At 32.7% G+C, this 18056-nt stretch overlaps 2 protein-coding genes across 2 annotated transcripts; one reads left to right on the forward strand and one right to left on the reverse strand.

Moving 5' to 3' along the window:
- The first annotated feature begins 3006 nt into the window (after positions 1–3006).
- Positions 3007–5601, forward strand: LOC107495603 (probable WRKY transcription factor 40). The gene is made up of 4 exons (XM_016116767.3): positions 3007–3194; positions 3581–3844; positions 4314–4430; positions 5039–5601. Exons 1-4 carry the CDS (start codon positions 3183–3185, stop codon positions 5441–5443), a joined length of 798 nt encoding a protein of 265 aa, XP_015972253.1. The 5' UTR covers positions 3007–3182; the 3' UTR covers positions 5444–5601.
- Positions 5602–5750: 149 nt separating this feature from the next.
- Positions 5751–17775, reverse strand: LOC107495601 (formin-like protein 18). Its single transcript, XM_016116765.3, has 18 exons — positions 17210–17775; positions 15553–16253; positions 14481–14702; positions 11346–14386; positions 11108–11228; positions 10229–10300; positions 9620–9718; positions 9466–9507; positions 9068–9148; positions 8913–8963; positions 8367–8448; positions 7932–8026; positions 7312–7383; positions 7088–7204; positions 6822–6890; positions 6655–6721; positions 6120–6487; positions 5751–6020 (listed from the first exon to the last, which is right to left on the reverse strand). Exons 1-17 carry the CDS (start codon positions 17280–17282, stop codon positions 6306–6308), a joined length of 5187 nt encoding a protein of 1728 aa, XP_015972251.1. The 5' UTR covers positions 17283–17775; the 3' UTR covers positions 5751–6020; positions 6120–6305.
- Between the last annotated feature and the right edge of the window lie 281 nt (positions 17776–18056).

Raw genomic sequence — 18056 nt, forward strand, 5'->3', positions numbered from 1 at the left:
TAATAATATATTATAAAATTATTTATTTTAAAAATTTAATTAAATAAAAAATTAAAGATACACATACATATTTCATTAATTTCTTCTAAAAATACGTATGACATGCATTCATGTAGACGAGGACTACATGTGCATTGACTTGACGAAATTGAATGAAAGACTCGAAAAGATGAGACATATATATCACATATCCAACGCTGACTAGTATTCTTCTTCCAAGTTCGATCATTTTTTCTACCTAAAAACAATCTTGTTTATATTACCGTTATTATTATCACTCCTGCCTAGAGATGGCAGAAAAAGTATTAAAAGTTAGAGTAATTTTTTATATCTAAATAATTTTATATTTAAATTTATTTATGTGATTTAAATTATGTTTTTTTTGCACTTCTTTTTTTTTTAATTTTGTTACTGTCACCAACAACACTTTTTTTTTTCTTTTTTTCTATTAGAATTTTGTCTTTTTTTTTCATTATTCTCTTTCATCATCATTATCATTATTATCGTTATTGTCTTTTTTTAATACGTATCGTCGTTATCGTTATCATCGAATTCAAACTTATATAATGGACAATTTTCGGTTCATTTGGTATTATACAATAATTTCGTTTTGAGCTAATTTTCGATTCAAATAGACAATTTTCGATTCATTTAGTATTATAAAATAGTTTCGTTTTGATAATATTTTCGATTCATTCGAGACACAAGTGTTTCTGAATTCAAATTTATATAATGGACCATTTTCGGTTCATTTAGTATTATACAATGGTTTCGTTTTGATAATATTTTCGATTCATTTGATCACCACATAGAATCAAAATCAATAAAGATGTTAACAAAAAGTTAATGTTGTTGGCGATGACGATAATAACAATGAAGGAGGAAGAAGAAAAGGAAGGAAGAGATTAAAGAAATTCAAATAAAAAAGAAACGGGAAGAAAAGGAGAAGGAGAAGGAGGAGAAGATTGATGTGGTGGTATGATGGTGTTGAGTGTTGACGATGACAATAATAAAAAAAAGATGAAGAAAAAGGAGAAAGAGAAAAAGAAGAGGGAGAAAGAAGAGGAAAAAGAAAAAGAAGACGACAAAGTTTTGCAGTGTAAACTAAATGATTTAGATGAACTTAAATATAAAATTACTTGAATGTAAAACAAGACTCTATTTAATATTTGTTATAAACACTATCTAGTGTTTTTTCGCCTTATGTCCCAAAAAATTTATAAAGTTGCGTTTGTTTCTAAGAATATGATAGGATAAGACATTGAGAACATGATAGGACAATACACTGATAAATAGAGACACAAAATTTTGTGTTATTGTATTCTGTTTGATGATAAAGTAGAACAAATTATGAAAATTCAATTTATTCTCTTTTTTTTTTCATTCAAAAAATTTGAGATGAAAAATATAACAATAAAAAATATAATTATGAAAAATTAAAAAAAATAATAAAAGAAAAAATATAAAATAAGTTATGTCCTTTATTAGTGTTTTTGTGTCCTTCCTGTCAGGATAGATATAAAATATACTAATTCAGTGTCTCTAGATATATTATCTCTATTTATGTCTCTTCTACCAAACATAATTTTATGTCTTAATGTCCCAATTTTATAAACAAACGCAGCCTAAATCACTTAATATTATTATCACTTTTAATTTGGTAAAAAATACTAATAGAGAATCTATATCTTCTCAGACTGTATTTCTTTTGCGATTTAATTGAAAAAACATAGTCTTAATTACTCTTACATACATAGCTATGAAAACTTGACGACGACGATGATGATGCAAAATAGAAAAGAAAACCATAATATTCTAAATATTTGTGACAATTTCTCTTTATTTTCTATTTCTAATTTATTATTTCAAGCCTTTTTAAAATTTTTTAACAATATCAATATCATAGAAATTTAGAACACAAAATATTTGCTTAACTCACCACTTTCATTAGTAAGATTTTTAATGAGTCAACCAGATGACAATATTAAATAACTTTTAACGCACTTAAAAAAAAACTTTTGGAGATTAATAATTAAATCGGCATAAATATTAAATTATTTTTAATAAATAAATTTTGTTAATTTATATATATAAATTTTAAAATATATAAATATAATCTGAATAAATATAAATTATTATTATTTAAATATTAATTAAAAATGATAATATTTTTTAATTATATAGCATATTATTAAAAAAAAAAAGTAATTAGCTTCCTTTGTTTTTCCGTTAAAACCACTTGTAAAAAAAAATTCTAACAATATTTAGGGAGAAAAATTCCTATGCATCCCATCCACATCCAGCCATTCGCCGCCTCCATCCCACGGGCCACGCGGGGGTCGGTATTTTCTGGTGGGACCCACTTTCTTAGATGTGTATGGCATCTTACTTTCTTGTTTTCTAATTTTCTTGTCTCTATTCTATGCGTAATCAAAATTAAAAATAAACTAATAAATAATCAAAGACTTTAATGGTAAAGTCCATTACATCTGAATTTAAATATTTTAAAATAAAAAATTGTTAAAATTATTATTTTAATTTAAAAATAATTAATTTTATTATTTTATCACTTTAACACTTTCTTCGATTTTAACAAATTTTAATCCTTAGCTTTTTATGATCCAAAGAACACGTTGTTGGTTGGTGTGACATTTTCACCAAAGAAAAAACAAAACTTTGTGTCTCATCTAAAATCCAATGCTTATGTAATTGGTGGTGACATCATGGTGCATACGCTCTAATATTTGTGGAAAATATTATCCCCATCTTTCAACTGTTCAAAGAATTTATTCTTTCTTATATACTATTGTTTATATATATTCCAACTCTCTTAGAATTTTTTCTAACACATGGAGTTGAATTGAACAATTTTACTACTTGTTAGAATTAAGAGAGAAGATTCTACATACTTTGCCATTAGCTTTCATTGTATTTGGTCCAGAACAATTATTATAGACACTATTGAAGAGTGAATTGAATTTCTATCATCTTACTCTTCAACTACGTACCCAATTCTTTATATATTTATTATTATTATATCACCTTTTTTGTGGAACATACACCATTACTATTACAATATATGTTCTTATTTTATGATTCATTTATAGATAGATCAATTCATCACTGAGTTGTGAGTAATTGAAGGCTGTTCAACTTCAACTTCAACCTACTATATCACAATAATGGATGAAAAGGTAAAACATCTGGGTTCCTTAATTTGGTTTTGCTTCTTTTTCATCTTTTTTTTTTTAACCATATGAATATGTATGAGTAAGCATATGTTCTGTACAATATAACAATAAAATCTTATCCCACTGTATAGAATCGGCTATATGAATCAAACGATACCATTATGTATATCATGTATCATCAAAATCCTTGGATAATGTAACTTATTATAAGCAAAAGTTTGTTAAGATTATTGTTCTTGTTTTACTTTTCTGGGTTAATTAATTATGCAGTGGCAAACAATATTAATAATAAACATTAAAACATGAAACTCCTATATATGAATATCATTAAGAAATTTGAAAATATACAGAATTAATTAACCATGTTCAATTCATTTAATTTCATTTAGGTGGAAGCTCTTCAAGTGGAATTGCAACGAGTGAAAGAGGAGAATAGTGCTCTAAGATTGATGTTTGAGGTTCTAAGCAACAAATTCAAAAGCCTTCAATCCCAAATTCAAGATATAAACAAGGAATCAGAGCAAATAATAGGCTTCAATAATTCAATGCCTATTGTTGACTCAACAAATTGCAAGAGACCAAGACTAGAGTTTCCGACAGCTAAAAGGCCATTGCAAATCTTTGTCAGAACCAACCCCAAGGATGATACTTTGGTTAGTAATTTAGTATACATGCCCCATTATTATTATTATTATTGAATTTAATTTTGATGTAAAATATTTTACACAATCGTACAATAATCACATCCATCTTTTTAGATGACCATTCAGGTGGTCAATAAAAATAATAGTTACTTTTGATGATATGACATTATGTGATTGGATTCACGTATAAAATTGTTTTACTCTGAAAATGCATCAAAATTAAATTCATATGAGTTCATTTACTATATCCTACAATTCTACAAAGAAACCTACCTTGCTGACACTTACAAAAATTGATATATTTAGACATATTTTATATTTAGATACATTATTTTTTTAATATACTAATCATTAAAGTAACCGTTATTTGGTGGGTGCAGAGCATTGTTATATCAAATTATTCATTAAAACTCAAGTTTTTACCCTAAAGTTTCACAAGGTCTATTAATAAATTTGGAATTCCCTTTGGTGATATTAGATGATAAGAGATGGATACCAATGGAGGAAGTATGGACAGAAGGTTACCAAAGACAATGTTTCACCAAGAGCCTACTTCAGGTGTTCCATGGCCCCTAGTTGCCCAGCCAAGAAGAAGGTATATATATAATATAGAAAAGTTTTTAAATGTACTCGATGTTCTAATAATTTTAACCGATTTTAGTTAATATATATTATATATATTTTTTATAATTAAGATCAACGATTAAAATTATTAGAATACCAGTATACCTGATACACTTGAAATTCTTCTTATAATATAATACATTCAATATCTAACTTGCTAAATTTTATTCAATACTTATTATAATATAAACTTGTTTTTTATACTCTAGTATGATTATTATACCATCCATCTATGTAGTCAACTCTACTAAGTCAACTTTTTTCTTTTGTTGAAATAATGTTTGGTTGTCTAATTGATTGTTAAACAATTCCCACTAAAATTGGCATATGGTTACTCAAATTAGAGAATTATAATCAAACAAGAATGAAGATTTAGCTTCTGCAAACAATTATGAAGTGTAATTAATATGGATTTTTTCCCCTCAATTAAAAGTAGACAGAAAGAGTATATTTCATGTGAATAAATTCAAGAAATTAAGCTTGTGTGGAATTATTGTGTTGATGAGTGATTTAGATACAAATTTTTGGTCTCATAGACTCTAACCTTGTTGCACTTATTATTACTCATTTATATGGTAGGTGCAAAAATGCATACATGACAAGTCTATATTAGTTGCAACTTATGATGGAGAGCACAACCATGCTGCAATTCAAGATTCTTCAATGCCTTCTTCATCCACTCCCAAAGGCTCAGTGGCTAATAAAAATAACAATAATAATAGTAAAAATAATAATGATTTACCTCTTCCAATCTTAGAAAATTATAAAAAATGGTCTCATCAAACAGATTCAATAAGACTATGTTGTGATGATGTTACTATGCAAAAAAGTAACACCAAAATTGAAGAATATGCAAATTCCTTAATCAAAGATCCTGAGTTCACTGCAGCATTGGCTGAAGCAGTTGCACGCACCATCACTGGTCAGAGTAAGGAACAAGACCTAAACCTCAATTTGGGGTTCCAGCAGGGTGATGAAAACTGAGATCAATTAATGCAATTGTATAGAGATTTTTTAAGGACTTCAATAGTAGCATAGTTTGTCAAATTAGGATGAATTATTAGTTTAGTTTGGTAAATTGCTGTATTCAAAACTATGTAAGTTTAATTAGTTTTAGCTCATGCAAAAATTATGTGATTGGTGTTAACTTCTCTACTTAGTGATTTTGTTCAATTATGAGACAGAAATTGAATACAAAGAGTGTAATAAAATAAATCAAATGTTAAATCAGAACTTCAAGAAAAATGGATAAGTACAATGAATAACTTTCATTCTAATCAATACCTTAATATTTACATAGCATTTATCTTCATTAGTGCACATAATTAAATAAAGTTGGAAACTCTCAGTATAGCTGCCTCTAAGTGCTCTAATATTAAAATAACAACTCAAATACTACCCTATCTTATCTGAGGGGAAAAATATATATATATTAACTGCATCACATTTACATGGCTACTGCTCAGTAGACAGAAAATTCAAGACTAACATGGTAAAACTAAGTCAAAATACCTTTTACACCAAAATAGTTCCTCATGCTGAGCACCACAAATCTGATTTTCTGCAAGAATTGAGAATGAAATTAAGTTTACATGATAAAAGATAAAAAGACTATTTTGCATAAAAATCTCAACATAGAGGAGGTTTCTGGAAAGCTTACTGCTTAAAATTATCCTAAGCTTGAGACTTTTTTCTGCAAGCTTCACAATTCTTGCATTATATAATTCAAGTATCATAGCATAAGTTATGGAAGTGTATACGTCATCCATCCACCCAACCAAATTGAAGCTCTAAGGCTGTGTAATGGCTATTTAGAAGCTCTGAGGCCTTAAAAAAATGCATCTGTTCAATTGATATCCGCACTTTTGATGGCCGGCTGCATCACATTTTCTGACTCCTTATGAGTTATCTTCACCTTCTCGTTTTCTGCTTCCTTCTCAGCTTTCTTCTTATCGAATTCCATCTGCTTACAGTTTTCTTCATGCGCTTTGACAAACATCCTCACAAAGTTGAGCAGAGTAGATACAACTACAGCAAATTACAAAAAATTAAACCATTAGTAATAAGTACTCCATCATAGTCGCACTGAGTTCTTCCTAGTATCAAACCATTTCCATAACTAAGTTAAGATGGAATCCCCGAGATGAAGAGGAACAAAAAATGATAACATAGACTGAATGATGGTAACTGGTTACCTTGTTCAAATGGGACACGTGCTGGATCTTCTCCGAAGTACAGAGCCAATGCATCTGCATTTCTACCCTGGTACATCCAGATTCAACGTTTCAAACACATTCCTAAATCATCAAACTTAGAGTTCACAGTTTAAACTAAACTTAAGAGAGTAGAACTAGATCCATACCACATTAGCATAAAGTTGAGCCAAAGCCCTCACTTCAGCTTCACCATTAGAAAGAAATTCCTTTAGTATCTGAACATAACCAAATGGAACAAACAATAAAATAAGCTAAATATTTTATCATAATTAGAATGTATGCAAAAACAGATCTGTGTTTAAGACCAGTTTCAGATCCCCTTACAAGGGTATCATCACTCATGATCCCATATAATGGTGTGTGTGCGAGTGTGAGTGCCTGCATGCCTGTGTGCATATATATGCATATGTACCTGGCAGAAGTTTACTGACACCGGCCCATCATTCTCTGATGCCGTCAATTCCTGAACTACTTTCTCCAGTCCTTTACTAATAGCTTGCATTTCCTCTGCCAAATATTTCAATTGTATCTGTATGGTATACTTGGTTAATAAACAGCCTATACCAATTTTCAAAAGAGTAAAATGAAACCACTTCTTATGATGATTATGACGGTACAATAAACGAAGAATGGTACCTTCGTTGAAGCCTCCAAATTCACTAGGCCTTGGGGGAATTCTAAAAGCTCTGGAAGCTTTTTAGAAATCACCTACAATTTCTCAACCATCAAAATAATTATTATCTCTATTATTCATTCAGACATAACAATTCACTAATATATTTGCATGGTCCAACAAGAGCTGCAAGCAAGAGTGTTGTTGTATACTGGAAGAACAAACATTTGCTGTCGAATATCATAGAATACCAATGAAATAGTGTTCATTTTCTTGAGCATCAAATAAGTTCTGAAGGTTAGTACGCAAAGCAACATGAAATTTCAATAACTCAATAAACATCACCATTATGCTAAACTATACTACTAATAGATATCTTTTTCCTCAGGTTCATGCTTAGTTCTTTGCTTTATGGATGAGAATGTGAGGGAAAAAGAGTTAAGTAGCCAGCTTCAATGATTCTCAAATAGTTAATGACCTTCAACTTTGTTGATGAATTCCACCAACCAATTCATGTGGAATAAAACACCAATGAATGTGTTTTACAAAAGGACAAGAAAATCTTACCTATGGTTGTACACGAGACATAAGATTTGCAAGGAACAACAGGTTCCTGTAAGAAATTCAAGGTGAATAAACGTACCTTACAAAGATAATGCATAAGAGTCATCTTGTTGTTCCTGGCACGTGTATCAGTGAGTTTAAGGAGACTATCCAATCGAAATCCAAGTGCAGAACCTGCATTAATCTTATAAATTAATAAGTAAGAAAGCAATCAACACTGTGATGGCACTGTTCTCCTTTAAAATTTTAATAATGGATGAACAAAACTAAGGAAATAGCAAAAAAGTCCAAGTTTGCTTGTTTGGCTTTCAAAAACATATACTATTTTTATTTTCAATATTTTCTATTTTTAGAATTCTGTGAAGTTTTCAGTCTTTTTTTCTTTTACAGAAACCATTGAGAATGGAAACAAAAAACATTTTCACAAACCAAACAGGCTAGTTTTTTATTTTTTTTCTTGGTTATACTCCCTTTGACACAATTTAGGCTGGTGAAGGCCAAAACTTTAGCTCACCTCTTGCAGTTCCGTGGTTCAAAGCATTGCCAAGAGAAAGAATGGTCTGCATGATTCTTTTCAACTTGACTGAACTCCTGATCTGAGACACACAACAACAGAAGCTGAATAGTGGTGGCTATGGAATTAGACTATCTATTTATCTATCTATCTGTATTTATAAGAGAGCGTGTCATCATGTTAGTGGAATCATATGTACACAATTCTATGACAAAATATTCATAACTCGAATTTCATAAATAATAGTATATTGTAAATCTAATGCTGAGATACTATCAACGAAAAATATTTTATAAAAAGGTTTAATTGTGTGTAAATGAATTAGTAAAAGTATTCGAGGTTTATACCGTTGCAAAAATTATGCAAATAATATCATATATAAATGTCTGTAAATTTTATTGCATTAATAGTATATTCAAATTGAAATCATATACTAGACCATTCTGTTAAAATTATTTCAATTTAGTATTTCTGCCAAATGTGTGCTTTTTTTTAACCTTGCACGGGTAAACATATCATTTTAAGAGACAAGTATACATGAGTAACCTCTTCAGATGCACTGTTCACAATATTCAAGTCTCTCTTGAGTTCTGAAACCTACAAGAATATGATACAGATGCCAAGAATTATAAAACAGAATAATATATATATATATATATATATATTCTGGAAAAAAAAAGATTGCATGATTTTCTTCTAACCTGAGAGTTGAATTGAATCTTAAAAGAGAAAACTCTTAGCTTGTTTTCCACTCTGGGTACTTTCATTAATTCCAAGAAGAACTATCATAAGATTCAAAAGCAAATTAGAGCAAATCAGGAAAAATTGAAAGGGGAAAAAACAAAAAAAAATAACTATACTAAAGAAATGTGGAAAGTATTATCAAGAGACTAGGCTCAAGTTTACTATATAAGAAAGCTTCATCTCTATTGCAAATAAAATCTCAAATTAATTTAATGGGTCTAGTTTACATAATTCACAGCACTACTTTTTAACTTTTTTATTATACCATCAGTGCTAATAATCTTACCATAAGAAACTCCCTAGTTAAAGATAAGTAAAAGAAAAGAGTAGTTAGAAATAAGTAAAATCCACTTACCTGTTCACACCTTCCTAAGTGCTCCTTATCTCCAGTATAGTTCTGCATATAAAGTATGGCTACAGCTCAGTTAAACCAAGATTGTTGCAAACCAATGTTTTCTTAGCCTATGATATGAAGTTCGAGTCGAAGAAGAGAACAAAGTGTTTGATACCTTGAGCAGCTCCATCTCTTCCTTGGTTGGGCAGAACTTGATGAGGTTTTCAACCTGATCAATATCTAATGCTGATTCATCCAATGCTAGCACAGAGCTCTGAGACATTGGTGTAAATAATGTGAAAAGACAATTTTATAAAACTTATGATTTCAATTTAAACTCAAATGTTCATGACCATACCAATGTGGTACCAAAAGAGATATATTCATAAGTGGACAACTAGGCTTAGGTTAATTCTAAGACAAATATATATTCAGATCATTTGTTTTTATAGTGGAGTCTATGATGGCTATTATTACGGCAACTATACAACTTTCTTGAAAAGTGTTGCTAAAATTAAGATCATACTTTTTTTACGTTCTTGCAACACTTTTTACTTGTTATTATCAAATTAAAATTGTTTTCAAATATTAAAAAAGTATTACTTTAATTTTAGCAGTATTTTTTAAATGTTGCCACTAAAATGAATTTCCATAAGCTGATAAGCATTTACTACTTAGGAATTTGAAAAAGTGTCAAAGAATGAACTTTCCCTAGGATCTATCATTAAATGTAAAATGCTCATAGCATCTTCATGCAAAAAAGATTACGCAAGGAATATCTCACCATTAGATCAGCCAAGGGTATTTTGACTTTTGAAAGCATGATCTCACAGTTATATGCACGCCTGAGTTCAATCTGCATGATAGCATGGATCCTTTATTAAGATCTCAAATTCTATAAAACAAAATATTGACAATAAATTAACTGAAGAACTCAGGCCTTAATGAAAGGCATGACACAAGATTCAAGAGATAAATGAAAACTCCATAGGTGGAATACAATATATATCTTCAGTTATAAGAAAAATTAAAATAATTGTTTGGTGGTCAAAATAATTAAAGTGGAAAAAGCAGTAGACAAGTTACTTAGAAGTGACAAACTTTTAATAAATTGATTTTCATAATTAAAATTAAAGTCGTAACTTTTATGAGTTTATTTAATGAACATCAGAATGGATAGATAATTATTTCTGGACCTATTGAAACAAGTGAAATGAGAATAAAGTTTTCTGAAGAGGTACTTATGCACACTTTGTATTCGGTAAATAAAAAGGTCATGTGCATGTGCTTAGTTTTGAAAAGCTAAGGATGTTTTTTAAAGCACATATGTAGATATGTTTCAAAGTTAGCTCGTACTTCTAAAATTAGAGAGTCTAATATAACTTTATATATTAATAAATATCTATATTTATTCTTATTTCTTATTATATTTATGTCTATTAAAGTCATTTTAAATGTTAAAAGTAATTTTACCAAACATAATTTTTGTAGTTTATGTTTATTGAAAGTCATTTTTATTTTGATTTACCAAACATAGCTGTTGCAACTTTTGGGAAGCTCTATTTGAAAACCAAACTTTAAGCTACTTCTGAAAAATCAAAGCTTTACTAAACCAAACCTAAATAACTAGCCAGAACAGTACTACCAAAAGCAAAAAACATACCAGTTGGACTTTATCCACTTTCTGTCCAGAACGTAGAGTTGATTTTCCTTCGTTTGCATCAGAATTTGGAGCAGTTGCAGAGAAAAGAGACTCCAGTTCTGACATGTCAAACTCTGGAGTCCTAGCACCAAAAAGATTTTAAAAGAAAAATGATAAATAAATAATAATGAGAAAATCACATGATCTTTGAGTCACTCTCTTATAACACCAAAGAGAAGGCTTAACACACAAGTCATACCTTGAAGCTTCATCAAGTTTTTGAGTCTCAGCCCATAAACTTCCTTGCATGACCCTTGTTAACTTTAACCAATGGTAAGGTTTCAGATTGCTCTTTTTAGTACAGATACCTTTGGAATTTGCTCGCAACAGGCCACGTCCTTTCCCAGGCGGCCCAGGGGCTGCAGGCGGTCCAGGAACCCCAGGCAGTCCGGGAACTGGAGGCGGTCCAGGAACTCGAGCCACATTAGCATTAGCTTGTGATGACAAAGAGCCAGATCTTGTCAATCCATTCGGAAGTGGAGGTGGGGGTACAGGTGGAACATTTGCAGATGCAGAAGCTGAGGGAGGAGGTGGAGGTGGAGCCAGTGATATAGGAGGACTAGGTGTGGTGCCCGAAGGAACAGGAGGAGGAGGTGGGGCAGGGGGATGAGACACTGCAGAAGGAGGAAGTCCAGACATAGGAGGAGGAGGAGGAGGTATTGAAGATGATGATGTCTGTCCAGTTGACAGAGGAGGTGGGGGAGGTCGAATAGGCATAGCAGCAGCCTTGTTCATACTCAAGGGGCCATCAGCTGAAGATAATGAGGACTGTCTAGTTAAAGATGGAGGTGGAGGAGGAGGAGGAGGAGGAGGAGGCAGAGGAGACGGACTTTTAAATGAATCTTTGACAATGGAAGATGATGTTTTGGGAAGGGAAGGGGTTGCATGAGGAGGAGGAGGGGGATGGGAAGGATGGAGGTTATGGATATCAGTAGTTTGTATTGATTTTGCAAAAGGCTCACTTTGAGGTGGTGATGAAGGTGTAGATGGAGAACGGGAAGGAGAAACCACAGGAGCATTGAGCCCAAAAGTCTTCTCTATGGTCGCAACAGCATCCACCGAAGGTTTTACTGGTGATGTATGCAAAATATGTTCAGGACTATGCTCTGCCGATTTCGACACCTTTGAGTCCGGGGGAGACATACTACCGGACAGAGGAGATTTCACTGCATGTGTGACTTCTTCTTTCATATCCTTTGGTGCATCATCCTGCAACACAGACATTATTCCAAGAGCTGATGATGAACTCGGAAATCTTGTGATAGCTGAAGGTGAACCTGGTGCTGGAGCTGGTCGAATTGCTTGATGCACCTGTGGAGATATGATTTTAGGAAACTGTAAAGGAACCTGCAATTCATTAGATTCAGTCATCTTTTTACTTGAGGTTGCATCGACAGGTGGCTCAAGTGAGGGACTATGTTGTTTCCTCTGATTTGTAAATGGGAGACTCTTAGTAACGGTTTCTGATAACGTCATTGACTCTCGGGCCTTGATTGAATTTACATCCTGGGATGGTTCAATCAAGGGAATAGACTGTTCCTCCTGAGCCATAGATGTCGAACTCTTTACATCACTTTTAATTGATGAATTTGATTCTAATTGTTTAATATCCTTCTTCTTTTCCATTGACTTAGCATCAGTAGATGGTTCAATCAACGGAATAGATTGTTTCTCCTGAGCCATAGATTTCGAGCTCTTGGTCTCACTTTTGAGTGACACCGTCGACACTGATGATTCCGTATCCTTTACCATGGACTCTAATGGTCTAATCTTTTCCATAGAATTAGCATTGATAGATGGTTCAATCAATGGAATAGACTGTTTCTCCTGAGCCGATGTCAATATCTTCGCCTCATTTTTAAGCAATGCCTTCGATTCTAATGATTCAGTATTCTTCATCATTGACTCTAGTGGTTCAATCTTCTTTTCCATTGAATTAGCATACATACACGGTTCAATTGAGGGAATAGACTGTTTCCCCTGAGCAATTGAAGCAGAAAACTTACTGCCAATGCGTGGTTCAGGTAAAGGACTATCTTGTTTCCTCTGAACTATGGATGGGAGACTCTTGGAATCAATATCTGACAACATCTTTGCTTCCAATTCCCTAACCTCCTCCTTGTTTGAGTTTGCAACCACGGATTTGGTTACTTGAATAGACTGTTTCTCCTGAGCTATACATAGAGGATACTTGGTATCGTTTTCCGATAATGCGTTTGTTTCTAATGATTCAACCTGTGCAATAGCAGAACTTGAATCTCTTGAGGGAGTGAGATGTGTCCTCGGACCCACTGAAGTGTGAGTCTTAATGTCACTTGCTGGAACTGAGTGTGGTTCTTCCAGTGAATATATCTTCTTTTGCATAGGAGCATTGATGGGTGATTCAATTGATGAAGTAGGAATTGTCCCCTGAACTGCAGAAGTGGATCTGTTCAAATCACTTTGTGGCATCTTCTCTGGTTCAAGTTTAGATCTTCTATCATTTTCCAACAATGCCGGTGACTTTAATGATTCAGTATCCTTTTTGCTTGATTCCAACAGTGCTGAATTTGCATCAGTTAGTGTGGAAATAGATTGTATGCTTTGAGCCAAAGATGTAGGATGCATGGTGTCATTTTCCAACTTTGCATTGGATTTTGCAACCGTAGATGGTCCGATTAAGTGAGTTGATTGTTTCCCTTGAATCATAGATGTAGGAAACTCGGTGTTATTTTCCATTGGTTCCTTTGATTCTACCGACTTCATTTCCTTCCAAGTAGCATCTGAATGTGCTGAGACTCCAATTGTGGGAATAGGTTGGTACCCCTGACCCATATGAGTAGGAGTCTTGATGTTATGTTCTTGCGACACCATTGATTCAAATGCTTCTACCTTCTTTTCTACAGAAGCATCTCCAGATTTGAGTGAGGACATAGCAAGTTTCCCCTCAAATGTGGAGTCAGGACTCTTCACACTGACTTGTGTCTTGGAATCAAATTTAAATCCTCTAGGCGATGAATCCTTTCGCAAATGGCTCATTTTGGGAGAAACTGCACCATCCAATTTTTCCAAAAAGATATTTGATCCTGTGATTTGTTGTAGCACAGATGCTACCTCAATATTTGTGTCGAGCCAGTCAACATGGCTGAAAATTTTTTTAGCCTTAGCAAATGCTTCAATCGGTAGGCCATCCTTCTCCTCAAGATAAGGCAGATCAATTGAAATAACAGAAGATTTTGTTTCCATATCCGAGAAAAGAATCTGCAGCGCAATATACAACATGCTCAGTAAAGATTTTAAGTTAATTTTGTCATTAATTGCTAATAAAAGTAGAAGCAAAGAAAGATATAACTACCTCTACTCTAAAATCTTTTGGGAAGTCATCTTTAGTATCCCATAATATGTCAAGGTCATCACGGTTAAGCATCAAAATATTTGACCTTATGAATCCTGTATTAAACATCACACGAAACATCATTTTTTCACGATCCAAATCATTTTCTAGAGTAATACACTCAAGAACGACATCCCCTTGAACATGACAATGTATGTCAATCTTAACCAGTTCTGTATCAGCCTGCAACAAATACGAAACACAAAATAAACAAAATAATGTAGAATAAGAGTAAAATAGAACATAATAGATCTTTGTTTAAGAACTCTACCTAAACATGATCAAATAAAAAAAATGAGGGAAAAATATGCTGCTATTTTAATCTGAGTTCAACAGTGCCAATGGATCATATCCTATTGTGTATAAAGAGAAGAAGAAACAAATTTTTAATTGCAATTAATAGAATTTTATGTTGACTCCAACCAGTTTTATATAAGCAAATCATAAGAATGAGACCCAATCAATAAAAGCAAATATTTGTTAAAATTCTGAGAATTTTGTCTTTAAATCGAATGGTGAAACAGCATAAGTGAATATCAATGCAAAACAATTAGCACACTCTTAGGTATCCCCCTTTAAAGCACTACAGGTTTTCTAACATTCTGTTCATATTAAAGATAGTCCATTTCCTCATATCCAAACAAAGACACCAGATGTAACCGTCATGGGGAATATAAAAACATTATTATAAATAATAAAAGGAATGAATATAGTCTAATTTAACTTGAGTTCATAATTTTGGGTTTGGAAAACTGCCTAGTTGTAGGAAAATAAAAAAGGAAATGATAATAAGGGAGATTAGGCCTATGTATTTATATATTGTCACCCTGTTCGTATGCAAGTATAAACTATTTCAATATAAGAAGCCCACAGCATCACATATGGTTTAGAATATTATACAGATTATGGAATAAATATCTCGATACAAAATGCAAGAACAATACAAAGAGAGACAGTTTAATTGTCTTGAATCATAATTCATAAATCAGCATGAATTGTGGGGAAAAAAAATTTGAATAGAGGCAGGTGTCACCTGCTTATAATGCCGAACAAATTTGCTCCTTTTGGGAGTCGAAAAAAGAACTTTGGGAGTCCGATCAGCTGCCATAAAAGGGTCCTGTCCATATATCCGAAATATAGGACGGCAACCACCCTCTCCATCCATATTAGGAATGATTCTTATAATTACACAGTCCAATGTAACTGCTCTATCTAGAGGAGGCCATTCTGAACCAACATTTCTTCTTGATATATATTGAAGATACCTCAATTGTGAAGGCAGTGGATTCAATGGTGACATCAATTGCAAAAGTTCCCTCGGAGCTTGCTTGTATATCATTTCTAATGTTTTCAGCTCTCCTGTAAATTGCTTTCTATAAATCAAGAAAGCGGCTAGCATAAATGCTAAAACGGGCCATCCACCTCGTTCACAATGCATTAAGACAATATTTTGTAGCCCAAGCTGAAGCCAGTTTTCACATGATCTCAGGAAATGGTGGATCATCTCCATGGTAAGTATTGGGCAACCTTCATACTGTCGAGGATAGTCCATCACAGTCATATCATAATCATTCAAAATGTTAGAAATCTGGCTTTGATTTTCTCCCTCCCGCATGTTGAACACCATATATGAAGCTTCAGGGAAGTGATCACAAAGTTGCTCAATTGTCCCCCTTATATGCACTTTATGTTCATCGTCATCCATAAGATCAGTCGTAAAGCAATAATCAAAGACTGCATACACAGCAAAAGAATAAAATAAATAATCACAAAGAGATATATGTGATATATAGATCCTTTTAAGATAATGAAATGAACAAATGACACATTACAACAACAACAACAACCAAGTCATGTCCCATTAGGTGGGGTTGGCAACTATTATGGATCAAAGGATGCTATAGTGTACCATTGTACGATAGAAAAGTAAAATCTATCTTTCTCAAAATGATTTTGGCTATAGCTTTCTAGGTTGCTTTCTACCTCCAGCTATCAAGATATCCTCAATCAGATACGCTCTTCTTATTGGGGTTTCAATAGTTCATAACCAAACCACCTAAGACAAAATTCTACCACTTTTTTTTCCAAAATAGGTGCTACTCCCATTCTCATTCTGATGCATTATTTCCTAAGTTTACTTTAGTTGTCTACTTATCAAGCATATTCACATATCTGCAATGTTGAACTTATTTATTGTTGGTTTTTCTACTGCCCAAAAGTATATGACAACAACACATCTCTTATAGCTGTGTAGTAAAATTCTTCCTTATGATCAACTAATTAAAAAAAATGCCCACATTCTCAGAGACATACCAAAATGCATCTCCTTACCACATTCACCATTCACTAAAAATAATCAAAGGACAATATATTGTAAATTAAGAATACTGATTGCACAAAGAAAATTTATACCTGTCCACATAGGTGGGAAATATCAGCGTTTCATATCAACTACCATTCAATACAGCATAAATAATATCATTGAACAGCTGGAATCACTTCAATGATCGCATATTTGTACAATAAAAATGTAAGAAATTCATGCAATTCCTACTGTTGACTCTAAAATCAACAAAATAAACTATACATACCACAATATTCCCTCAGCCAAAAATAGCACAAAGATGAAACTCAACAGTATATTGTTTCACTTCCAAAAGAGCCAATGAGCCAAAGCAGAGAGAACTTACCATAAACCCTCTCACTGATTTCTAGAAGCCCATCTGGGGGCTTCTTATAGAAGAACTTGCGGAACATTGCCATTGTTGCCTACAAGATCCAAAAGGGTATCTTCTCACCCCTAACTTGTAGGACCACCCCTATAAGTGCCACATATCAACCCACATTGCATCACACACACCCCACCAAATAAAATCAATAGCAATCATGATCGTATTGGTATTGGCATTGTAACAAGTATGTTGTGTGCATTCAGGAACAAACAATAGGGCATGGATTTTGCTGGGTCTTGAAGGAACACTTTCATCAGGGTATTGTCCTTGTCCTCTCACATGCAACTTTATCTCTTATCTGATGGAAAGAGAAAGAGAGAAAACTTAGCTTTCAATCAAGAAAGAGAAAGTGGGTATGGGGCAATCTTAATTCAAAGTTGAATGAAGAAAAGAGTTGGAATAAGAACAGATATGGTAGCTGTGACGTTGTGGTTAGATTAGAATAAGAATGAAGAACATTTTGGATCCGAGGTTTCTCTCTCTAACGCAATCTCTGTCTGTGTGTGTGTCCGAATCTTAATGTATTTGTTTATGTGAAAAAAGAATAAACAAAGAAATGGTGCGGTGATGATGTTGATGTTTTTGTTCATATTCCGCTTAAGGAAGGTTAAGTACCAAAAAGGGGAAGATAAGATCCGTACTAGGTCTGGTCACGTGTGGGATATTTCCCACTTCACATCACATCACACCTACTTACTAACTAAGCTAAGGTTGTAAAAAATAATAAAAAGAATTTAATTTTAATATACTTAAAATGTAAAGTAATTTTACACCGATATTTAATTACCTAACCGTATTTTATATT

This window comes from Arachis duranensis, chromosome 6 (assembly GCF_000817695.3).
Source record: "Arachis duranensis cultivar V14167 chromosome 6, aradu.V14167.gnm2.J7QH, whole genome shotgun sequence".
NCBI lineage: Eukaryota > Viridiplantae > Streptophyta > Magnoliopsida > Fabales > Fabaceae > Arachis > Arachis duranensis.

What these genes read in the sequence shown, in the direction of transcription:
- LOC107495603 (XM_016116767.3), top strand. An exon ending in ACCCCAAGGATGATACTTTG is followed by an intron (nt 3,845 to 4,313) that starts GTTAGTAATTTA and finishes TGGTGATATTAG; the next exon opens with ATGATAAGAGATGGATACCA. An exon ending in GTTGCCCAGCCAAGAAGAAG is followed by an intron (nt 4,431 to 5,038) that starts GTATATATATAA and finishes TTTATATGGTAG; the next exon opens with GTGCAAAAATGCATACATGA.
- LOC107495601 (XM_016116765.3), bottom strand. Translation starts at nt 17,282, where the DNA reads ATGGCAATGTTCCGCAAGTTCTTCTATAAGAAGCCCCCAGATGGGCTT. An exon ending in ACTTAGGAAGGTGTGAACAG is followed by an intron (nt 9,149 to 9,465) that starts GTAAGTGGATTT and finishes ATCTTATGATAG; the next exon opens with TTCTTCTTGGAATTAATGAA. An exon ending in TGTCAGTAAACTTCTGCCAG is followed by an intron (nt 6,891 to 7,087) that starts GTACATATGCAT and finishes GGTTATGTTCAG; the next exon opens with ATACTAAAGGAATTTCTTTC.